This window comes from Cetorhinus maximus, chromosome 12 (genome assembly GCF_964194155.1).
Source record: "Cetorhinus maximus chromosome 12, sCetMax3.hap1.1, whole genome shotgun sequence".
Classification (NCBI taxonomy): domain Eukaryota; kingdom Metazoa; phylum Chordata; class Chondrichthyes; order Lamniformes; family Cetorhinidae; genus Cetorhinus; species Cetorhinus maximus.
This window is the reverse complement of record NC_135890.1, coordinates 97,886,942-97,909,194: the sequence shown is the minus strand read 5'-3', so window position 1 is coordinate 97,909,194 and position 22,253 is coordinate 97,886,942. Positions and strand designations below refer to the sequence as shown.

General features: G+C 43.2%; 1 protein-coding gene across 1 annotated transcript in view; it reads right to left on the bottom strand.

Annotated features, from left to right (window-relative positions):
* The window catches only part of cux2b (cut-like homeobox 2b), a 327,181-nt gene that overhangs the window by 167,784 nt on the left and 137,144 nt on the right, over positions 1–22,253 (bottom strand). The window contains exon 2 of the mRNA XM_078554213.1: positions 8,503–8,613. Coding sequence (XP_078410339.1) covers positions 8,503–8,613 — 111 coding nt within the window. The remainder of the gene's footprint in view (positions 1–8,502; positions 8,614–22,253) is intronic.

Genomic DNA, 22,253 nt, shown 5'->3' with positions numbered 1-22,253 from the left:
TGTTCTATCTACTTAAAATATTTTAAATTAATAACACTGTTCGATAATGCTAACAGCTCAACCTGGGCTGTGAGGTCCTTTGTTCCAACGCTCTTTTTAGTGCAATCCATCTAAGGTAACAGAGTCTCTCTGCAGGTTTTCAGACTAAAGCTATCAGTATTTGTACTGACCTCTGTTGAACAAAGGTTTAACTGCACACTCCCATTCTGTGCTAGGGCCTTGGATGGTTCTCCTGTACAAGAGCAACTTGCCGAATTTTCCTTTTGAAATATTTACCATCTTCACAAATAAATCTTCCTTTCACACAATAACAAAGAAATTGTTCAAAACCACTTGCTGCTAAACTGACTTGTAAGCAAAACCTCCTACCCACAACCCCCTCTTCAATTCTCCAAAGAAGCCCTCAATTAATCAGAAGTTAACCGTTCAAAAATCTGGGCCAGTTTTTTATGTGGCTTTCACAACCTGTCCCAAAGCCCATCCCAAATACGATTCAAGTCTAACTTTTCCTTAAAAGTTGAAGTCCCATCACCGCACTCCAACCCTGCTCCCTGTAAAACTTTGTAGCCAGTGAAAAAACACAAAAAAGTCTTTTGTAACTAATCCACTGCTTAAACTATTTCAGTGGCCCCTTATTACACGCATGTGGCCCTCCTAGGAAATGGAGATAATGGCTTCTGTTTAAATGTAGTAGATTCACACATGCAATGGCTGCTCCATGCAGGTCAATAGCTCATGTCCTTTCATCATCACTTTTAAAAATAAAAAATCCAAACTCTTCACTGTGTACAATATTGTCTTTTTTTTACCCGTTTTGGCACCTGTACAGCATAAGTTTCCACTTAATATACCCTTCAGACCAGGGGCCAAATTTAACAAGCTTTCTGGTTCATCAAGGTGCATTGTGGGATAATTACAAAACAGGCCCAAGTTGTCTGAAATCACAATCACTCCGGTCAAAGAAACATGATGATAAACACTCGTTATACAATTCCAGCTTTTCATTCCCACACAGGAACATCAGTTACCATCACAAAACAATGGCCCGAAACTTCCGAGCTCCCCACCATCAGATTTGCGGGGGTACCTCAAAGATGTGCTGAAGAATCCCTCTGGCAAGTTCCCAGGCAAGGGTTTTGCAAGGCAATTGCCCAGAAGTGCCAACTTCCCCTGGACAATTGCGCTGCGCTGGGAACCATCCGAAAATTTGATTAAAATAGCAAACTTCGGATGGTTCCGCCAGGGTTAGACCAATAGTTACCCAGAAAAAGTTAGAAGAATTAGAACCTCTCCTGGCTTCTGGGTAACTGTAGTAAATACCCAGACTGACCACACGGGACTCCCCCACATCCCCAACCCCACCACCACCACCCCCCGGGACTGCCCCCATCCCCACAGACCTCCGACAACCCCGACCCCACCACCTCCCACCCACCCCCGACCTCGGATCTTCCCCCCACCCTCTGACCTCAGACACCAACCCCACCCGACCTCTGGAACCACCCCCACCCCCCTCCAGACCCTCCCACCCCAGGACCCCCCCAATCTATGATCACCACCCCCCACACGACCTCCAGATGCCCCGCCCTCACACACCCCCCCCTCCCGACCTCTTGATACCCCCAACCTCCGGCCTCCATACCCACCTCCACCCCTCCACAACCCCGACCTCCGGACACCCCCAACCCCCAAATCCTATCCACTTACCTTCCCCTGGCCTATCAATTTCCTGACATTTTAAACTTACCTGCTTTACGGCAGCAAGTGCTGTAAAAAAGAGGGCGTGGCCTTCTTGAATCCGCTGGAACTGCACTTCACTGGGGCTTGCGATGATTCTTTCGATGTAGGCCCCAGGCAGCTCTGGCGAATGGAAGTGGCAACACAATTTTCAAGACCAGGTAAGTGCATTTATTTCTTCTAATTCCTGTAGGCCAGTACTTTCCGACACCAGTCAGAGGCTATGGCCCAAAGACGCAACATAAAAACATAACATCAGGCCTCAATGACCAAGGGACGTGAGGAGCACTGTACTTTTATGGCAGATTGGAACCAAACAGAAACACAGTTATCACTCATTTGTTCTCCTCACACCTTCTCTCCGACTGAAGCTCGCGTCCGCTGGCAACAAAAGTCAGCTATTCCAAAGAGCGTGACAACAAGCCTGCATCTGGCCTTTCACACCACTCTGTTGAAAACCACACCTCTCAAGATATCACCAACAGTAAGTGTGGACCCTCACCAGAATAAACAGGATTGAACTGAATCCACCCAAAAGTGTAAATGATCACAACATAGACCATTCTTTTTACAATGTTAAAAGGGAAGCGAGAAAGGTTTAAGCTGTCAGCACAAGATTCTCAATGGGTCAGTCGACAAAGACAGTTGTAACTGAGCCTTATCGAAAGGTCACAGTTCAATTCCCAGTCTATGCTGTTAACTGATTCAAGGCGGGGTAGCAGAGGAGCATTGTACTTGGCCTTAGTTCCTTGAGTTAAGAGGAGGATAAGCAAGAGGTCCTGATCACTCTCCAGTGATCTGTACCAGAAAGTGTCTGTCGGCTGTAAGGTCATGCCCCATCAGTTGAATAGACTGCCTACCCAAACTCAGATGCAAATCGTTGTTACTTGTATAATGTGCTGCAAGGCCCCCTGCACCTTTGCAATTGCACCCCAGCTTGAGTCAGCTCCATCAGGAAAAGAAAGGTAGCTAACGAAGAGAGAGAACAACTTAAAGATGGCTTAGATGGTTCGAGGAAGTGAAGCGTTGAAATAGTGATCATCAATAGCTGATGCGGAAACTATAGTATTAGGGTGATCAAGGTTGAAAGGGTTAATGTGTGGGACCGGAGAAACAGTACCACCCAGATGATCAAGAGTCAAGAAGGAGAATGCTCATAGCTTAGACTGAGTAACACCTAATCGTGTATATCTGTGTATAGTTGTGTTTATCCAATAAACCAGTTATAGTTCAGACTATGTCTCAGCAACAGTTCCTTAGCCAGTTACAACCAACGTAGAACATGGTGGCAGCTGCACTAGACCCCGAAATCTCTGAAAATCAGCTTTAAAGCAATTTGCACGCCTGACCTGAAAAAATGCGCCAAAACTGAAGACTTCGATTAGACAGTTGAAAATCTCCAAAAGAGCTCCATAGAAGATGTGGAGGCGGAGAACGGAAGAAAACTCAACTGTTTAGCTTAGTAAGGGCTGCACCACAGAATGTGGTGGTCTGTGAAAAATCCTGGTCCGGCAGCAGGGTCAAAGCACCGAGCGCCGATTGAGGAAGGGTGAAAAAGTGTCAAAATCTTCAATTCAATGGAAATAAGCAGACAGCACTGGGCAAATTCCATTTTCGGTAAGCGCAGGTTTCAATACGTCCCGCAGTCCAGATTCGAGGTCAGCACCATCACACATGGCGATTGTGAGGCAGCAATCAAGAAGAAAATTAAAAATCGGCTGCTTAAGCACGATTCCTCAACAGGAGGAAAGCCTTGAATAGAGCTTAAAGTCACTTCCAGTGGTTAGTTTAAAAATTCTGCAGAGTTTAGGAACGAATACCAAAAAGGGTCACCAACTCCAGCGGGCATCAGTGAAAGACTGGTCAGCGCAGGAAAACGGCATTCCCGCGACTGCATGAGCACAACAAATATCAAGGCAAACCTCCTAGAAGCTTAAAGCAGCGAGGGATTCCGAATTCCCATTGCCTGAGCAATTTGGGCATATGGAAGGATCAAGTCAAACATAGAACTGGGCACTATGGAGAAAAGGATTTTTAGGATTCTGAATGGCTTCCAGGTTGGACCATAAGTCTGAGACTGAAAAGGTCAAAACGTTAGGGTGCTGTATTGGAACAAGTGCGCATGATGAAGTTATAGCAAGACAAGGCATTAATGAAACATCAGACAAACTCAAAGAAGTCTTAAAAACCCTTTGATTTTAATTTATGAAGTGACAAGATATTAGAAAGGGCTAAATTCAACAAAAGGGTCCAGACGCCAGGTGAACAAGAAGATGTCTTTATCAGTGACCTGATCGACTGGCGAAATAAAGGTTGCAAATATGGTGATCTTAAAACTGAGCTAATGTGAGACCGCATTGTAGTCAGCGTTATTGATGACACCACTCCAATCTAAAGACGACTTAACTTTGAAGAAGGCAATACAGCTGGTGAGACAGACAGAGGTCTGTAAACAAAACAGAGCCATTCTCAGAAGAGAAGAAAAACCGTGGCTCAGAAAACCCCCCTGTGACAGTACAACTAATTAAACAAAGGAATGTCAAAGAAACTCTAGGGAAGAAGGTAACCTTATAGAACAAAGGTTCAAGACGTCATCAAACTATACCGGCGCTGTGGTGCTAAAAAGTCCCACAAGTGCAAACAGTGTCCTGCAAACATTGCAGAATGCTTTCACTTAAAAAGGGTTGGTCTCTTTGAGAAGTTGTGCAGAACTGAAACCTCTAGATTTATTGAGGATAACGAGAGAATCTTCACTCACAAGGCTATGAAATTAAGGAATCTCAACAAGAAGAGGAACAAAAATGCTTCCTGGGTGAAAACATTCTGGAATATAGGAACAAGCAAGACAGTCTCATCAGACAAAGAACAGTGGCCAGTAACACAATGCCTGAAGGCAACTACAACCCAGTTACATGGTCCAGGAGGGATCAGGCTACATGTCCAGGGTACACTGCAGGCAACACTCCAATACAAGAGCAAATAAACACAGGAAATATTATATGTTCTTCACAATCAGGATTGTCTCTTCTGAGCTGAAAAGCCTGTGTCGACCTCAGTCTCATCCAAAAGGTTGAGGAAGTCAATCAGCAAAGATCTGGGTCTGAGTTCAAAAAAGACTTTCCAAAACTATTCACAGGTCTGGGAAGACTGAAGACTGAATAGGGCATAACGCTGAGGAAAGATGCTAAACCTGCGTGTCTTTACACCTAGGAAGATACCACATCCACTGATGAAACAGGTCAAATTGCAACTAGAAGAGATGAGCAAGATGGGAGTCATCTCTCCCGTCACGAAGCCTACAGAGTGGTGCCCCGGAATGGTTCTAGTCCCTAAACCGATCGCGTTTGTGTGGACTCGACTCAATTTAATATGGATGAGGCAGGGGAAATTCACCCATGTCCTTGGTGGACGACAGCCTGACTAAACTGTCCAAGAGTACGCTGCTCTCAAATCTGGATGCCAGTAGTGACTTTTGGCAGATGCCGTTAGATGAAAAATCTAAATCATTAACATCCTTTATTACTCCATTCGGCACATTTTGCTTTAATTGTTTACCATTAGGTCATAACCTCATCGCCTGAAATTTTTCAATGAACAATGTCCGCCATCTTGCAGGGCCTTAAAGGTGTGATCTGTCACATGGATGGCATCCTTGCCTACCGAGCAACCGCCAAAGAACACGGCCTGAGACCTGAAGCAGTTTTGAACCAGCTGCAGGAAGTAGACCTGACAATCAACGAGAAGTGCGAATTCTCCAAAGCGTCCATTCAATTTTTAGGCCATATTGTGAGTAGCACGGGCCTAACAGCAAAAAACAAGGGCCGTCAGTGAATTTCCATCACCTGCATCAATCCCGGATGTTTAACTATTTCTTGATGAGGTCAATTGCTGGGAAAAGTCCTGCCATACCAAGCGCAAGTCACAGAGCCCTTGAGACACCTCCTGAAGGAGGCCCAAGTATGGTGCTGGGGCGCACACCAAGAGCAGGCATTCTGCCAGATTAAAGACATGCTGCTCTCACCAGACATCTTAGCTCAGTACGATCAGTCTCTACTGACCACAATCGCAGCTGATGTCTCATCTACAGGGCTGGGGGCAGTTGTGTTTTAAGAGCAACTGAAAGGGGGCCATAGACCAGTCTATTACCTGCCTCAGGCACTACCTGACACAGAAATGAGGTAGGCGGTTACAGAGAAAGAAGCCTTCGCAGTCACGTGGGCTTGTGAGAAATTCTCCAGCTGTATCGTCGGACTAAAAGTCAACATTGAGGCAGACCACAAACCATCATTACTGGATGAAAAGGGTCTCGCCTGAAAGCCCTTGAGAATCCAGAGATTCCGTTTGAGGTTAATACACTTTGCCTACGAAACAGTGCATGTCCAGGGCAAGCTACAAATGACTGCACTCGGGCCACTGTTGACCATCCTGCACCACAGGATATCAAAGTGGTCAACAAGATCGAGTCCTATTCTCAATTTGCGGCAGCACAATTGCCAGCGAGCTCAAAAAAGGCTACAATAAATACACCAAGAGCAGGTGCAGGATGAGGGCTGCATTCGTATTTGTCAATACCACATGCAAGGTTGGCCACAGCAGTGCCCTGGTGGACCAGTGATGAAAACATGCTTCAAACAAAGGAAGCACTTTATCATAATTGGTGATCTGCTGGTGTACAGTGAGAGGCTAGTGATTCCAGTCTCACTCCGACCAGAAATTCTAGAAAGAATTCACCAGGGCCGCATGGGCATCACAAAATGCAGAGCACGAGCCCAGTCTGCAGTGTGGTGGCCGGGATATCAAGATCAATGAGGGAAATGATTTCTCAGTGCCAGGTGTGCGCAGTACACAGACCAGATCAAAGGGAGCCCCTTATCCCCATTCAATTGCCTACCAGGCAGTGGGAATGCCTGCAAATGGATCTGTTTATGTACAATGGGAAATCCTTCCTTATAATTGTCAACCACTTCTCCAGGGGGATTGAGGTGAAATGTTCACACACTATGACCACCAAGTCCATCATTAGGTTGTTGAAAGAAGTCTTTGCAACACATGGCATTCCGGACCAGGTGGTGTCAGTCAATGGCCCGCAATTTGCCAGCAACTACCTCACCCATTTCACCAAGAACTATGGATTCCTACACCTCACCAGTTCCCTGAGTTATCCCCAATCCAATGGCAAGGCAGAAAGGGAGGTCTACACTATCAAACCCTCTTAAAGAAGAATGAGGATTTTCCAATGGCACTTTTAACATACAGGTCTACTCCACTACAACGTGGGTTGGCACCGACTGACCTGATGATGGGCAGAAAGCTTCAAACATAGCTTCCCATCCTACCCAAGAAATTAACCTCAGGGCTAGATGTCTGGGAGTATCAGAGAGTTCAGGACCAAGAGCAGTCCTACAGAAAACAACAGGCTTCCCATTATAACCAGGGGTACATATCAGGAAACTACCCAGAATGAAGAAAGGAGACAAAACTATGGATAAGAGACCAAGGCAGAGAAAGCGAATTGTCCAGAGGAATGACAAATCAACAACAATCCTATTTAACACATACCCCTGAGGGCACGATAAGGAGAAACTATCAATCATACACTTGGAAGAACTGGATGTGGAATTCCAAACTGACAATGGACCAGATACTGCAACTTTTACCGAAGACCAACCAAGAATAAGAAAAGTTCAAAGGGAGACCACTGACCTTCCAAGTCTGACAAGGACATGATCAGGGAGTCGCAAAACCTCCTGATCAATTGAGTCTGTGAAGTCAGAGACTCAACGGGGACAATGGGGTAATATGTAAATATAAATGTAAATATATATGGACAAAAACTTGGTGGGGGAGATGTAGTATTAGGGTGTTCAGGTTGAAAGGATTAATGTGTGGGACTGGAGAAACAGTCCCGCCCACATGATGATTTAAGAGACACATGACCAAAAGTCAAAAGATTGGCTTAGACTGAGTCGCACCTAGTCATGTATATTTGTATATAGTTATGTTTATCCAATAAACCAGTTATAGTTCAGATATACCTGTCTTAGCAATCGTTCCCTAGTCAGTCACAACCAACATACAACAGGAACCATAGTGAAAGTCAGGGAAACCACTGCAGTACTTTGCCAAGAACAATCATAGAATAATCATGGACCATTCCAGTGGAAGTCCATGGTTGCCAATGCCCTCTTAGGGCATGGTACCTGAAAGCAAAGGGCAACAAGAATCCAGTTTAAAAATACAGATTTTGAAGTGTTGATAATGTTCACCATTGTCAGGTGAAGCAAGCACTGGACAAAAGACAAATCTTATCCTTTAAATTTTAAGTCTATTTTACACTTTTGACTGATGGGGAATGGAGGGAGAGGGAGGCAAGGGAAAACTATAAAGCCAAACCTGCTCCTGTTCACACAAGCTGTCCACACACATCTGCACTGGTGTCACTGGACAGCAATCAGAAGTGGCAGATCTCCCACTCTCGAACCCAGGAAGGCAATTGTTGACCAGCTGTCTCCCCAGCTGAGATCTGAATCGATTTGTGACCATTTTAACATCTACCTTCCTATGTGGCTCAGTTGCTCACTGAACAAATTTGTCAAACCTCTCAGATCAGGTTCATGTTTTCTTCAAGAAAACCAAGTCTGGTCGACCATGAGCCAGACTCCAAAACATATCGTTAAAAAAAATCACTGAAAATTCAAGTTACCATTCTGTTTCAGCCTTAAATATAAAGGATTAGCTAGCTAAATAAAAAGTAGCATATTATACCTCTGGTACATTTCTTTTGAATTCTCGGCTCAGTTCTATTAGATGTTTGTGAGATTGTTCACTCTCCTCCTGCCGGGCTGCTAGCTCTGATGCGACTGAGTTCAGCTCCTTCTGTGGAGGAGATAAGGAGAGATGGCAAGTTATTATCGAGGAGGTCAAAAGTCTACTTAAAAGTTTATCTCAAGCCAGGTTGGACTGCGAGCTGCCAAGAAGGATTACTGGCAGAATGAGAGTACGAGCCACAAGTCAATGAAAGGCTTTTAGATAAACATATATTTTAGATAATCGATCTTCACCTGCAAAGGTTTTCCACTATTCGAAATTACTAAAGGTTAAAAGGGCTTCAACAATTGAAGTTAATTGAAACCACTAAAGCCCAGTTCATTGCAACTTTGAAGTATAACATATCAGATATTAAAAACTGTTCCCAAACAAGACTTTCTACGCAAAACTGACTACCTTTTTCAGTTCACCTAATGGGTCAAGCTGATTAAATCCATGAGCAATTAAAAGTGTCGAATCAGCTGACCTCAGCCTGTGCAGTGCCACAGATACTACAATTGGCCTCAGTGCCCCTGGGTTAGGGAGAAGAAAGTTAATCAAGGTCCCTGTTCCAGATTGCAGTTCAGTGACCCCAGTTGGAAGGGTGAAGGTGGGAAGAGGACAGGGCAGGCTTGACTGGTTGAATACTTGCCAATACTCATCATCATGCTCAAGGCCACTTGAATGAGGTACCAGAGGGCAACTGGCACCTACTAAACTGTATCTTAATACAGAATCAACACTAGCAGGGGACCAGGATAAGGGAGAAAATTGGTGAAAGATGGTGGGGAGGGGGGGTGGGAAGAGAAAGAGCAAAACACAGAAACCCACAATTTTATGCATAAAAATGTCTTTTCAGATGAAAATAGTTCATAAATTTCAACGTCACACAACTTAGAAGAAAATGTCACTCAATTCTTTGTTGTGTTCCCTTGTGTACGCCATATTGAAGCATATTGACATTATAAAATGCTTATATCACATATGTAAATGAATAAATTTGCATTAGCTGCAAAACACAGTTGGATCAGGAATTAGATGACAGATTAGATGGTTCAAACCACAGAAACAAAGTGGATTTCAAATTTAACAAAGGAATCAATCATAAGAAATGGCATTTTATGGCACTAACAGAAATTTAACAGTTGTAAAATATAGTCGTTCAATTTTCTGCAAATTGCTTTAAAATGTGAATGCAAAATGTCCTCATGTTTCTGTTGCTTCAGGAACTATATTAAAAATGTAATTCTTCATATGTCAACTTATCACAATTCAGCTAATTTCTTTCGAAGTCTCAACTGCCTTTCTACATGATTAAGTTTCCATGTCCTCTTTTTATCTAGGAAGGGGCAAATAATATTTTATCAATGACGTTATATTGATAACTGATCCAAAGATAGGCGCTGGTCTCAACACCTCCTGTTAATTCTGACGGGAACATTGAGAAACATACAATCGAAAATCTGTAAATATTCAATCAAAAACAAAAACAAAAAAAAAAATCAGTGAAAAGGATCAGTTTTATGACCATTGTCTTCCAGTTCCAATTCAGGAGTGTTTGCTGTTTAACTGTAATCTGTTTAGATGAGAAAGTGATCAATGTTCTAAATACTGCATTCTTCCTTTAAATAGGATGTATGTTAGCTTTTATTAGATTATATTATACACAGTAGTGCTGGATGGGAATTTTTTTTTATATAAAAAGACACAGCATTCAGGTTACCTACTACATGTGAGGCTCTTTCCTACAAAGATCAATACTCCAGAAACACAGCTTGACAGGAAAGTTTTAAGCCTGTTCATTATATGCCATGGCAACATCGCACACCATGCATCTATTAAGCTATGTATGAAGTTACAAGGTGTGAAATGAATTCAACTATAGATAATTAGTGGCAGGAAATCAGATGACTAAAAAGAATTAATGAGTAAACTGTATAAAGATGTAAGCTTGGAAGATTAAAAATTAAAATCAGCATTAAGAATGAGCTATATCAAAAGAAAATCCTCCAGTGGCTTGTGCAATGGTTCAATGAGATTGTCCAGTGAACAGCTGACCAACAAGTCCTAGGCTTGATCCCTGCACAACACAGAGTTCACTGACCTCAGCCAGGGTCATAGCAACTGATCTTAGTATCCTTGGAATGTAAAGCGGAAAAGAAAATTCAGCAACCCCACCAGGAATAGACACATGACTATCAGGTTTGATTAGAGAGTGGTGTTGTAGTAATGGCACTGGATTGACAATCCAGAGACCTAGGCTATTGCTCTGGAGGCATGGGTTCAAATCCAACCACGGCAACTGGTGAAATTGAAATTCAATTAATTAATAAAGCAAACTGATTAATAAATCTGGATTTAAAAGTTAATCTCATTAATGATGACCATGAAACTACCATCGATTGCTGTAAAAAAAAACATTTTTGCCATTTAGGGAAGGAAATTTTTTTTAAATTATTCGTTCATGGGGTAGGGGCATTGCTGGCTAGGCCAGAATTTATTGCCCATCCCTAATTGCCCTTGAGTGGCTTGCTAGGCCATTTCAGAGAGCTTTTAAGACATTACTGTGGGTCTTGGAGTCACATGTAGGCCAAACCAGGTAAGGACAGCGGATTTTCCCTTCCCTAAAGGGCATTAGTGAACCAGAAGGGTTTTTATGACAATCGACAATGGTTTCATGGTCATCATTAGACTTTTAATTAAATCTTGTATTCAAATATCACCATATGCCATTGGAGGGTTGGGGCACAATTTGACCTCAGGTCCCCAGAGCATTACCCTGGATCTCTGGATTACTAGTTCACTGACAATACTACTATGCCACTGCCTCCATCCTTACCTGGCCTACATGTGACTCCTGACCCACACAATGTGGTTGACTCTTAACTACCCTCTGAATTGCCTACCAATCCACTCAGTTGTACCAAACTGCAACAGGAAAGTCAAAAGAACCACAACGGTTCAAGAAGGTGGCTTACCACCACCTTCTTAAGGGCATTTAGGGTTGGGCAACAAATGCTGGCCTTGCCCACAACATCCAAATCCCATGAAAGAATTTAAAAAAAAGACAAGACCCGACTTCAGCAATCACGTTATCCCCCATGATGTAATAGTTTACCGACAATCATGATAAAATGTCACACTAGACGAATGAGCACTTACACAGGTGACGGGTACCCATAAACCACAACTTCACCAGACCTTGATGCCTCGAGAGGAGGGGAGAGCAGGTTGAGGAGCTCCCTTACTGACTTCCCTCCTGTTGGGGCAAGTACCCCGACTCACAAGGTGGCCGCACAAGTCTAAGCAACGCCGTTTGCTCTTACTGGAAATAAATGGCAACCCCATCTACATTCTTTCTTTTTGTGTTGCAACTAATTGCAATCAGCAGCAGATATCTGACACAGTGACAGCATCAGCAAAATTGTTGCTGAGAGTACAGAATCTTTGTCTAAAAATAATCAGACATTCCGTGCACTGCTGTTTGTTATAATGGTAATCGATGCTGGAGGCTTTGGATTCCATCAATTTATAGATCTCCGCTATTCTGCCTAGTGATTGTGTTCTGCACATGCTGCCAGGCCAGCACAGGGCACTGTATGATTAAGATAAGCCCAGATTCTATTCAGACATTCCTTATCAGCTCTGCTTCTCTGCAATGCAAAGATGGCTCAAACACCTAAAGATTAGTTCACCAGCAATGATGTCAAATTTAAGGGTATTGATCAATAAATCAAATCGCACAAAATCAATCAGCCAATCAGACAGGCCTAGCAAATGCATTATTGCTGCTTCCCAAAGGCAGCAGCCAAGAGTAGGGATTTCATTTAAACAGCATTTCCTGGCGTTCTGCCAACCACTCGTCCGTCTAATAGACTCCACAGTAGACAAACACAAACCCAGCAGAACAGCAATAAATTTCTCATCAAATAGCAGATACAGACATGAGATGAACATCTGCTCTGCCCTGACAAAGCTCCTGTGCTCATCTTAAATAAATGGTATCTGCAAAATACGTCTGACAGACCACCCCAAAGGAAACTTCACCTCGACCAAAGCCGCGTGCAGGAAGATTTTGTCGGTTATGTCAATCGGTTAATTTAAACTGGCTTCACACTTCTTCCTTCCAAAGCTGAGTCAAATTTGAACAGTAACCAGATCCAGGCAGTCAATAAACGCACCATCTACGGAACCTGTGCCACTCAGGCAACCTACATAGACCTTCTTAAAGTTTCCATCAAACAGTGATGACCTGAAAAGAAAACAAATACTGTAATGTGCTTAACAATAAGCCCCGACTGCACTACAAAAGACTTTGAACAAATTGCTTCTCACTGGGAATGGACTTGATTGATTAAAGGACCAGTTATTATAAAAGTTGTTCTTCAGTAAACCCAGTACAAGTTCAGCCATGGCGTTGTCAAGTCCAGCGTAAACCGTCACACTGGCTAAAAAAAACATCCATCAGAATGTAACTGCCACACAGACACCTGACGCACATAAACCATGTAATTCTACACCTTAGATGTGTACTGCACAAGAAGGGGACTGGTGTGGTTATATGGTGCAATTTATCACTTCATTGCCATCTCTCCTGAGTATCCATTCAGCTCATTTCTAAAGGTTAGTGTAAATAAACAAAACTTTGGCATAAATCTAATCATGGTTTTTAAATGCGTGTGAAAGAAATAACTTGCATTCATTTAGCATTTTTCAGTAACCTCAGGGCATCCCCAAGCCATTTCATTGCCAATAAACTATTTTCACATTCAGCCACTGTTGTAACATAACAACTATTGTTCTGTGCATAGCAGGATCCCCGCAAACAGCAACAATGCAAATGACCAGATAGTCAGTGTTCGGCAGTGCTGGTTAAAGGGTAAGAGTTGGCAAGGACACTAGGGGAACTCCCCAGTCTTTGAATACTGCCATGGGGTCTTTTGTATCCACTTGACAGGGCAGATATGGCTTTAGTTTAATGTCTCATCTGAAAGACAGCATCTCAGGCAGTACTGCACTCTCTCAATACTGCATTAAGTGTCAGCTTCTGGCTGACGTTTGAAAGACATGGGAAGCATTTTATATCATTTTATTTGGGGTGTTATTGATAAAAAGAACCCAGGTCAGATCGCCCCAATTAATGTTTACACTACACTCCTTTCAAACAATAAGTCAACCACAAGCCCAACACCGTCAATTGCAACTTACATTTACCAATGTTAAAAACATTCCGAAATGGTTCACAAATTGGAATTAAATAGGGGAGGGGAACGAGTGACAGAGGGAGAAATTAGGCGGGGTGACAAAAAGCTGTGTCAAAAAATGAGTTTTGAAAGGAAAGAGAAGTGGAAAGAAGGGGTTTAGTACGGGTGTCCAGAGAGTGGGGCTTGGTTGCTCCACTGAAGGTTTATGCTATGAAAGCAATGGGAGGATGGATAAAAGATATATAAACTGCAGAAATGGAAGGAGACAGAGATCGGGTGGGGTAAGACCGTGACAGGATTTGAAGACAAAGATGCAGATTTTAAACTTAAGGCACTGCAGGCCATTGAGCCACTGAAGGTTAGTGAGGATAGATTGGTGCATGACCAGACTCAAGTGGGGAGCAGGAGACAGGCTGGGGGGAGTTTAAGAGAAAAAGTGGAGTTTATGGAAAGTGAAGGGTGGGAGAGAGTAAGAAAAGCTTGGAATACGACGGCTGGAGGTGGTAAAAGCCTGGATAAGGGTTTCAGCAGTGTTGGTGCAGAGCTTTGCATTATTGCAGAAATGGAAATAAGTAGTGCGAGCTGAGTACCTTAAACTCAGCTACCTGAAAACCGGCAGTATCCGAAAACCAGACATTTTTCTCCAAGAGGCTGGGTGAACCTTGGCTCCACCCGACCCAGCTCTGAAAAGTTTGGGGAGTTGCTGCATCAGATGTTTCCCGTGCCCCAGGTGAACCTCGATCCCACCCGACCTAGAGAGAAGAGAGATCAAGCTGTGCCCCCTATTCACCAGATTAAGGGGTTTCAATTCCCCCCCCCTCCCCAAAATCCGGCACAGACCTGGTTCTGGGGTTGCGGGATTTGAGGTACTCCATCTGTATTGGTGATTGATAAAATGTGGGGTTTGCAGCCCTGTTATGGCCTAAACATACTACCATAGATATTTTTTGCAAATACTAAATCACTGAAGTTTAAATCAATCTACATTCACTATCCCATGAATAAATTTGCTCGGAAGAGATTTTTTTTCCAAAACATTCTGGTTAATCTGGGATCTTTTAGTCTAATCAAAAACAGAAATAAACAGCTTACATGCAGTATTAAATGTCCAAAGAGTGTGAATCAGCGCTAAAAAAAAAACGGTGTAATTATATGACTAAAATTCAAAAGGATCCTCCCTTGTGATGGCAAAGATCCAATTACACTGTTTTCCTCTCACAGGTTGGATAGTCCAGCATCCACAGTGATTCAGAAAATGTAAAAAATTCTTACAACAGGCCAAGCTTTACATAGGTATGTTTTCATGCAGAGATGTTACTTCCGCCTTTTCCCCTTCTCTAGAGGCTCACTTCTGCAGGCTGCCACGATGAAGGACCCGTGCATGTACAGTAAGCCTCTGTTAATCTTTATCGTGAGATTTTATATATTTGCCAGTGAGGTGGGGGAGCGGGTAATACAGTGCATGACATCACATTATGTCAGAGTGTTACACTGAAGGGCATCTGTGGATGTGCAAACCAAACAGTAACGATGCCAGCATCAGTTTTTAATGAATTTCCAACCACAGCAGAAAGTGAGAATCTTCACAGGGCCAGACTATTCAGTACAAACTTGCTGTTATTTGAAAAAAAGTGCTTTCCAAAGAAACAATTTCACCCAATGATCATCTACAAAGCCACGGGAGTTCGGTATCAATGGAAAAAACGGGTGGATAAGACCCATGCAGCAGAGATAAAAATTCCAAATCGCAGGCCAGTGGAACAGAACTTGATTTATTCTGCAGCTCCCATGGTTGCATGACCTGCCAACATTGATATTCAGGGTGGTTCCACCTGCAGCCCCAGGGCCAGGCCTGGCCTCGAACACTGGAATCCTGCCATCATTTCATATTTGCTGGCTTGCCCCATTTGAAGTTAGTAAGCCTAGAGGTTTGGGGGGGTCCATTTTTGGCACAGTTACCCCCCCCCAGGTAGATAAATCTAAAATAAGAACACGTCAATAACTGGATACGCATGCAAATCGATGGGGACATAGATTTTAAAAATTTATAGTGGTTTCTCGAGCCTTAACATCACGCACCTTAACAGTCCACAAAGTTCCTTCGCTCTAGCCTCACACAAGGAGTGATGAGGTACAATGGGCTATTAGTGTCTCCTGAAAATAAATCATGGCTTTTAAGAAATAAGGGTGAAAGTAAATGTCCATCCTTAATGACCTAAAGGGACAATGTGAGCAAGACACAGGGGGAACAAATACATAAAGCAATGAGTAATTACAAGTGAGTAAGTCTACAATTAATTTATTGCCCATCCCTAATTGCCCGGTCTATGTTCTGCTATGGTCTTTCAAAACCAGCACTCACTCACCCCGGGGCCTGGGAGGTGCGGAGAGAGGTCAACGTTGCTGATGTGATGTTAACTAAGGTGGTAACTGCACTACAGCAACTTTTTATACCTGGGCTGGAGAAATTATGGCCTGGTTTCAGCTTAAGAAAGAACATTGATTTTCAGGGGGTGTAGAGGGGGTAAGGCAGTAAAAACGGCTGGAGAGGGCCTCTGTCAAAACATTAGCCCTATAAATAGCAGCTGTGATTTCCCTCCTATGAAATTGTGACAAGCCCGGCCTGCCAACCGGAATTGTGCCCTACAGAGATGGTGGCCAACTTGGGAGGGCACCTTCCCGACCTCTTCTCGGAGTCCTGAAGTCCTCCACCAAACCAGTCGCTCGATGTTGTCGATGATGGTGTCTGTGGCCCAAGGCCCTTCCCCTCCCGACTCTTCTCGAATTCCTCCCCCACCCCCATCCCTCGACATGTCTCAGAGAAGAGGTTGGAAAGGAATGTGCCCTGGGCTACAGACACTATCATCGAGGGACTGAATTAGGGGAGGATTCAGGATTCAGAGAAGATGCCAGGAGGGGTAGAGGCAGGGGTTGTGGGTGGGGGGGGGGGTGGGGGGGTGGGTGGATGCGGTGTGGGTGGGTAATGTAAATGTAGAGGTGCTTATCTGACACTTCAGCAGCCTCCAGGCTCCAGCCATGGGAGAAAGCAGCACACAAGTCCAACAACGCACAAACAGAAGTCCACGCGGAGATGGCAAGAAAAGTAGGGACAGGGGAACTTGACGCAACAGTGATCATTAACCGAGTAGCCTATCAATCGGGATGCTGTACATGTCAGATTGGCTGCTTTGGATAATGACCATCAGGAATGACAAGCTACTCAGCCAATGAGCCCAGGGGCCCCAGAGCACGGGCTCTGGTGATTAGCACCGTGTGCACCCCTTCTCCCGGGCCCTGCACACAGGAGCATCATCAATCATCAAACACCATCCTGGCTTTGAGAAATATCGCCATCCCTTCATTGTTATTTGGTGAAAATCCTGGAGCTCTCTCCCTAACAGCACCGTGGGTGTACCTACACCAGATGGACTGCAGCGGCTCAAGAAGACAGTTCTTCACCACCTTCTCAAGGGCAATTAGGGACGGTCAATAAATTCTGGCCTAGCCAGCAATGCTCACACTCCCAAGAATGAATTAAAAAAAGATAATGATTTAATACTTCAGAAAATAGACTCCACTCTGAAATAAATTTATTAAACCATTAGGAAGAATGCTGCCTATTAAAAGGTCCCAAAGAGGTACAGCAGATTGTTTAAAGCTTTCACTGCCCCTCATGCTTTCAACTTCCAATAGATACTACTTCCTAAAAAGAAAGTACCAAGCAATTTGAAATAAATAGGCAACCAGTGACCTCTTAGTGCTTGATTTATTACTATTAGAAGTGGCAAGATTAAAGGAAACGGGATTTGTAGAAAGAAGCAAGTACTTCTCCCACCTCCTACCCACCATGTGTTCCACATCATTAGCTTTTAACAGTCTCCTTACTTTACAAAGTAATCATTAGTGGAAAGGACCCTGCAAACCGGATGACAGATGTTATATTAAAGTGGAAAAGAAGTGAAAAAGCTCGGCTAAGGCAGACAGAGGAATGCTCTTACAGCCTGTCTGCTACAGACAGCACTGATCGTCACCGTCACAGCTTCAGAGCTAGATTCTGTAGGGATTGTGTTAAAAAGATTAAAAGCTGCTCCCAACTGATTCGTCCAGGTGCTTCCCACAGCCGACTTTGGTGAAACGTGTCTGCCTGACTTCAGTTTGAATTAAACAGCTATCTTCCAGAGTCTGTGTAGGAAGATCTGGTCAAATAATCACCCATATGAACACCGTTAAAACCAGAATATTTCACACGCCATAATACTAACAGCTTTGTTACACTGACCGTAATATTGCAACTGAAGTTATTACTTTTTGTTAACTCCTAAAACTTTCCTTTTCCTAAACTAAAATGCTCCTGGTCAAGGAGGTACTTTCTGCTTCCAGACATGTGGCTACAAGAGCCGGTCAGAGGCTGGGAATTCCGAGGCAAGTGACTCACTTCCTGACTTTCCAAAGCCTCTACAAGGCACAGGTCAGGAGTGTGATGGAATACTCTTCACTTGCCTGGATGAGTGCAGCTCCAAAGACCCTCAAGAAGCTTGACACCATCCAGGACAAAGCAGCCCGCTTGATTGGCATCCCATCCACCAACCTAAACATTCACTCCCTCCGCCACTGACGTACAGTAGCAGCAGTGTGTACCATCTACAAGATGCATTGCAGCAACTCACCAAGGCTCCTTTGGCAGCACCTTCCAAACCCATGACCTCTACCACCTAGAAGGACAAGGGCAGCAGATACACGGGAACACCACCACCTGGAAGTTCCCCTCCAAGCCACTCACCAACCTGACTTGGAACTATATTGCTGTTCCTTTGCTGTTGCTGGGCCAAAATCCTGGAACTCCCTCCCCAACAGCACAGAGGGGAGTACCTACGCTAGATGGATTGCATCAGTTCAAGAGGCAGCTCACTACTACCTTCTCAAGGCAATTAGGGATGTGCAATAAATGCTGGCCTAGCCAGTAATACTCACATCATATGAAATAAAAATAAAAATTTAATGGTAAGGGAGTTTCTTGATAGTGTTCCTGGTGGGATAATACTTTGTAATTATTTGTTTCAACAGCCACCTTTCCCAATAAAATTCCACATGAATGGAGGCTACTCTGTCAGGATCTTACTAAGGCCAGCAGATGTTGAGAGCACGGTGGGGCAACTACCTTTCAGTTGGTTCTGCAATTCAATGTATCCAAATCCTAGGGCTGTGGATCTCTCAACTTTTGGCATTTTTGTTATGATCTCGGTTGGGACCATTAACATTTAAAGAGAAATTTGAACACCCAGTCATTAACTGAAGGAAATATGCCACAAAATTTCACCTTTTTAAACAAAAACAAACTTTGCTGTATATAAAAAAAATTAAAGCATGCACTACCATCTTAACACTATAATTTATAAATACATATGCTAAGAATTCAGTTTTACTTTTACTTTCTCCCCCCCCTCCCCCACCCAAGTGTTCCCTTGTCTTATGAAATCTTGAAGGTTCATTCACTTCCCTGGAACCAACCCAAAGGTATGCCACAGCCCTCTGGAATTCACTTTGATTTTTCCTCAGTGTTTCAGATTTTCCCTGACATAAAAGAGTTCATCGGGACCTTTCAATTAGCTTTTGGCTAAGCGAACCTCCAGCTTTCTTTTAAGACCCCATAACTGTGGGGTCCTCAGCTCCTTGTCTTGACTTCGGACGTACCTAGATCGCTTTTCCAAGTCTGCTCCCACAGCTTCTTTACAGCTCTTTCTGAACTAACTGTTCAAGTTGACTGCTTTCTGCCAGCAGGCTAACTGCTTTTCATTGCGAGTGTCACTGTAGATTTCTTCTTCTAGCTTCAAGCTAAGTAAATCTTCCAACTTCTTTTCCTCTCACCAACTCCAAGTGAGCTGCAACCTAAATAAGACCAAATCTGCAACTGCCTTCTATGAGAAGCACCCAGATAAATTAAACAAAAGAACTTTCTAACCCCCACAGCCCATCTCCAATGGCAACATGGCATGCTTTGGGATGTTCCAAACTGAAATACAAATCAATCATCTTGCCTTCAAAAGAATCTCTTTGATTCGGTGATCCATATGAATAATTCATATGTTTTACTGAGATAAGTGTAGACCTTCTGGCTCTAGTACAAGTGATAGGTTATTAACTGTTTAAATTTTCTCCATTAACTCTGGCTTATAAGATAAACACAGGTTACCTTTTAACTGAAATCAGCCCAGGATTGTTTGATTTGCATTCATAATAGGGTTGTGCATCAGTTTCTTAATCAGGCATTTCCATTTATCCACATAAAAAAAAAATCCAATTCCTAAACCTAAACATATAAATTATGAAACTAGATATTTGCAGCAAGGTAAATGTTATTTTCCCAGGTTTACTAACTTTGACTCCAGTGGGGTTTAAGGAGTGTGATTTCTGAAAAACTTTGAACTGAGTCAAGTATACAGGTTAGTTTTCTTGCTAAGAGAAGAATATGCTTTCATGATTTCACCTTGCTAGCTTGAGTAATTACACCCTTAAATTGTCCTTCTCAAAGCAAAAAGCACCGAAACACCTAGGAAAAGCTCATTACAAGTGTCAAGAAGGTAAATTATCATAGTCAGTATTGTTAATTTTAAGAAGTTTCTAATTGCTCCATTTTAGGTAGCTATAATCTAATAAAGATCTATTCTATGATTCAAGTAAAGCGTTGGTCTCTATTTATACACTTTTACCAGTCTTTATTCCTTAAAGCTGCGACCTTAATAAAATTATTAAACACTGAATTATACCATAAGGCAAACATTTTAGTGGGTTCATAATATATATTCAGCTACAATAAAAAGGTAAATATAATAAATGGTTGTAAATGCAAGTGCACACATTGAATCACCATCTCCAAAGAAGACCCTATATTCTCAATCCTCTTCTAGCCAGTAGGTAAACTGTCCTGATTGAAAACTAATAGTAGAGATGCAAACTAGGCAGGTCCAAAGCCTGTGCACTCTGGATGTTATAGGAGTACATAAATTAAGCCTAGCTTTTTTTTATTGCATCCAATAAACTTTAAATAAAATTGTTAACTAATAACATCTACGCGGGAAAAGCATCCAACAGGGTTTAACCTGGCAATGTAGATATCATCCTCTGAAAAACTGAACGTTCATAATCATGCTCTGTCTTTACTTGGAACAGCAGAGTTTCAGGTTGTCTAAGTCACTCCCATTTTCATGGTCGGCATTTTAAATTAAATAATAAAGGGTGAATTGAGCATGCGAACAGTTGACCCAGATAATATGCTGTCCATGCCATAAAACAGTTATAAAAAGAAAAAAAAATTCATGAAGGTGGTTGGGAAGGTGGCACAGCATTCAGGGGTTGCCCTTTGCACATTGGGAACACCCTCTCCCCTGCCCCTTGCAAATGATGTTACCCCACCGCACCCCCCCACCTTTTATTCATCCCCATCTGGTCTCCAAAATGTACCCCCCCATTTCTCCCTAGGCTTCCCAATCCCTCCCCATCTAAGACCACTGGCTTTCCTTGGTCTGGACGCCATGGCTAAGTTCCCTACGGACCTGACTGCAGTCCCAGAATTGCCCACTGCTGTGTTCTGGTGCTGCTGGAACTACTAGAGCTGCCGGCCAATCAATCGGTTTGGTCAATCAGCAACTCTCCAGGGTGGAACTTCCACCCCTCAGTGGAAGTCCCACTCGGCCCATTTAGCCCGCCAACAGGGTGTGATGACTGCAGGACAGGCTTCTTTTCGGTAGATCGGCTGCTGGCTGCATGTGGGGGTGGACGGACAATACTCAGCCCCCATAAAATCCAGCCCCAGGAAATCACAACAACCTTTATCCCTGATAACGCACCTACCTTTGAGATATCGTCCACAGGAATGTTTCTAGCCCTCTTTTAAATGTCTACAGAATTCACCGCACACTGGCAACTTGCACCAAAGATTCTCCCCAAAGAGAAGCACTTCCTAGTGTACGGGTAGTTCAAGATTTGAGTTTTCTTTCATCATTTGCCCTTCCTTCAAACCTTTCTCATCATGGCTTTTACTTTCATTTTCGTCAATCCTGCTATTGTCCCTGCATAGAAAAGGCCCTCAGTCAACTTTCCCAAAGCTATTTCCTACTTTTGTGAATTTAGCCTGCAAATTTAATCTGCAATTGAATTTAAAATCTTCAGCTCCATTGGCTTGGTTGATCAAGCTGAATCTAATAATATTGCAGCCAATGATGCCAAGATATTCTCCCACATCAGGTACATTACTAAGAAGCAGGTCCAATACCCAATTTCCACCAGTATCTTCCCAACATGCTGTGTGAGGAAGCAATGCTTTATAAAATCCACAAATATTTTAGTTCTCTTCCCCCAATGCCACCCCACCACCACCACCCCCACCCCCGAACCCCACATCCACTCATCAATAGTAGGTAAATCATCATGGGATAGCCAGGAAATTAAAATCTCACTTCAAGTAAAAAATGGCTCATTTCTGCAGCCACTGTTATTTTACACTCAAGA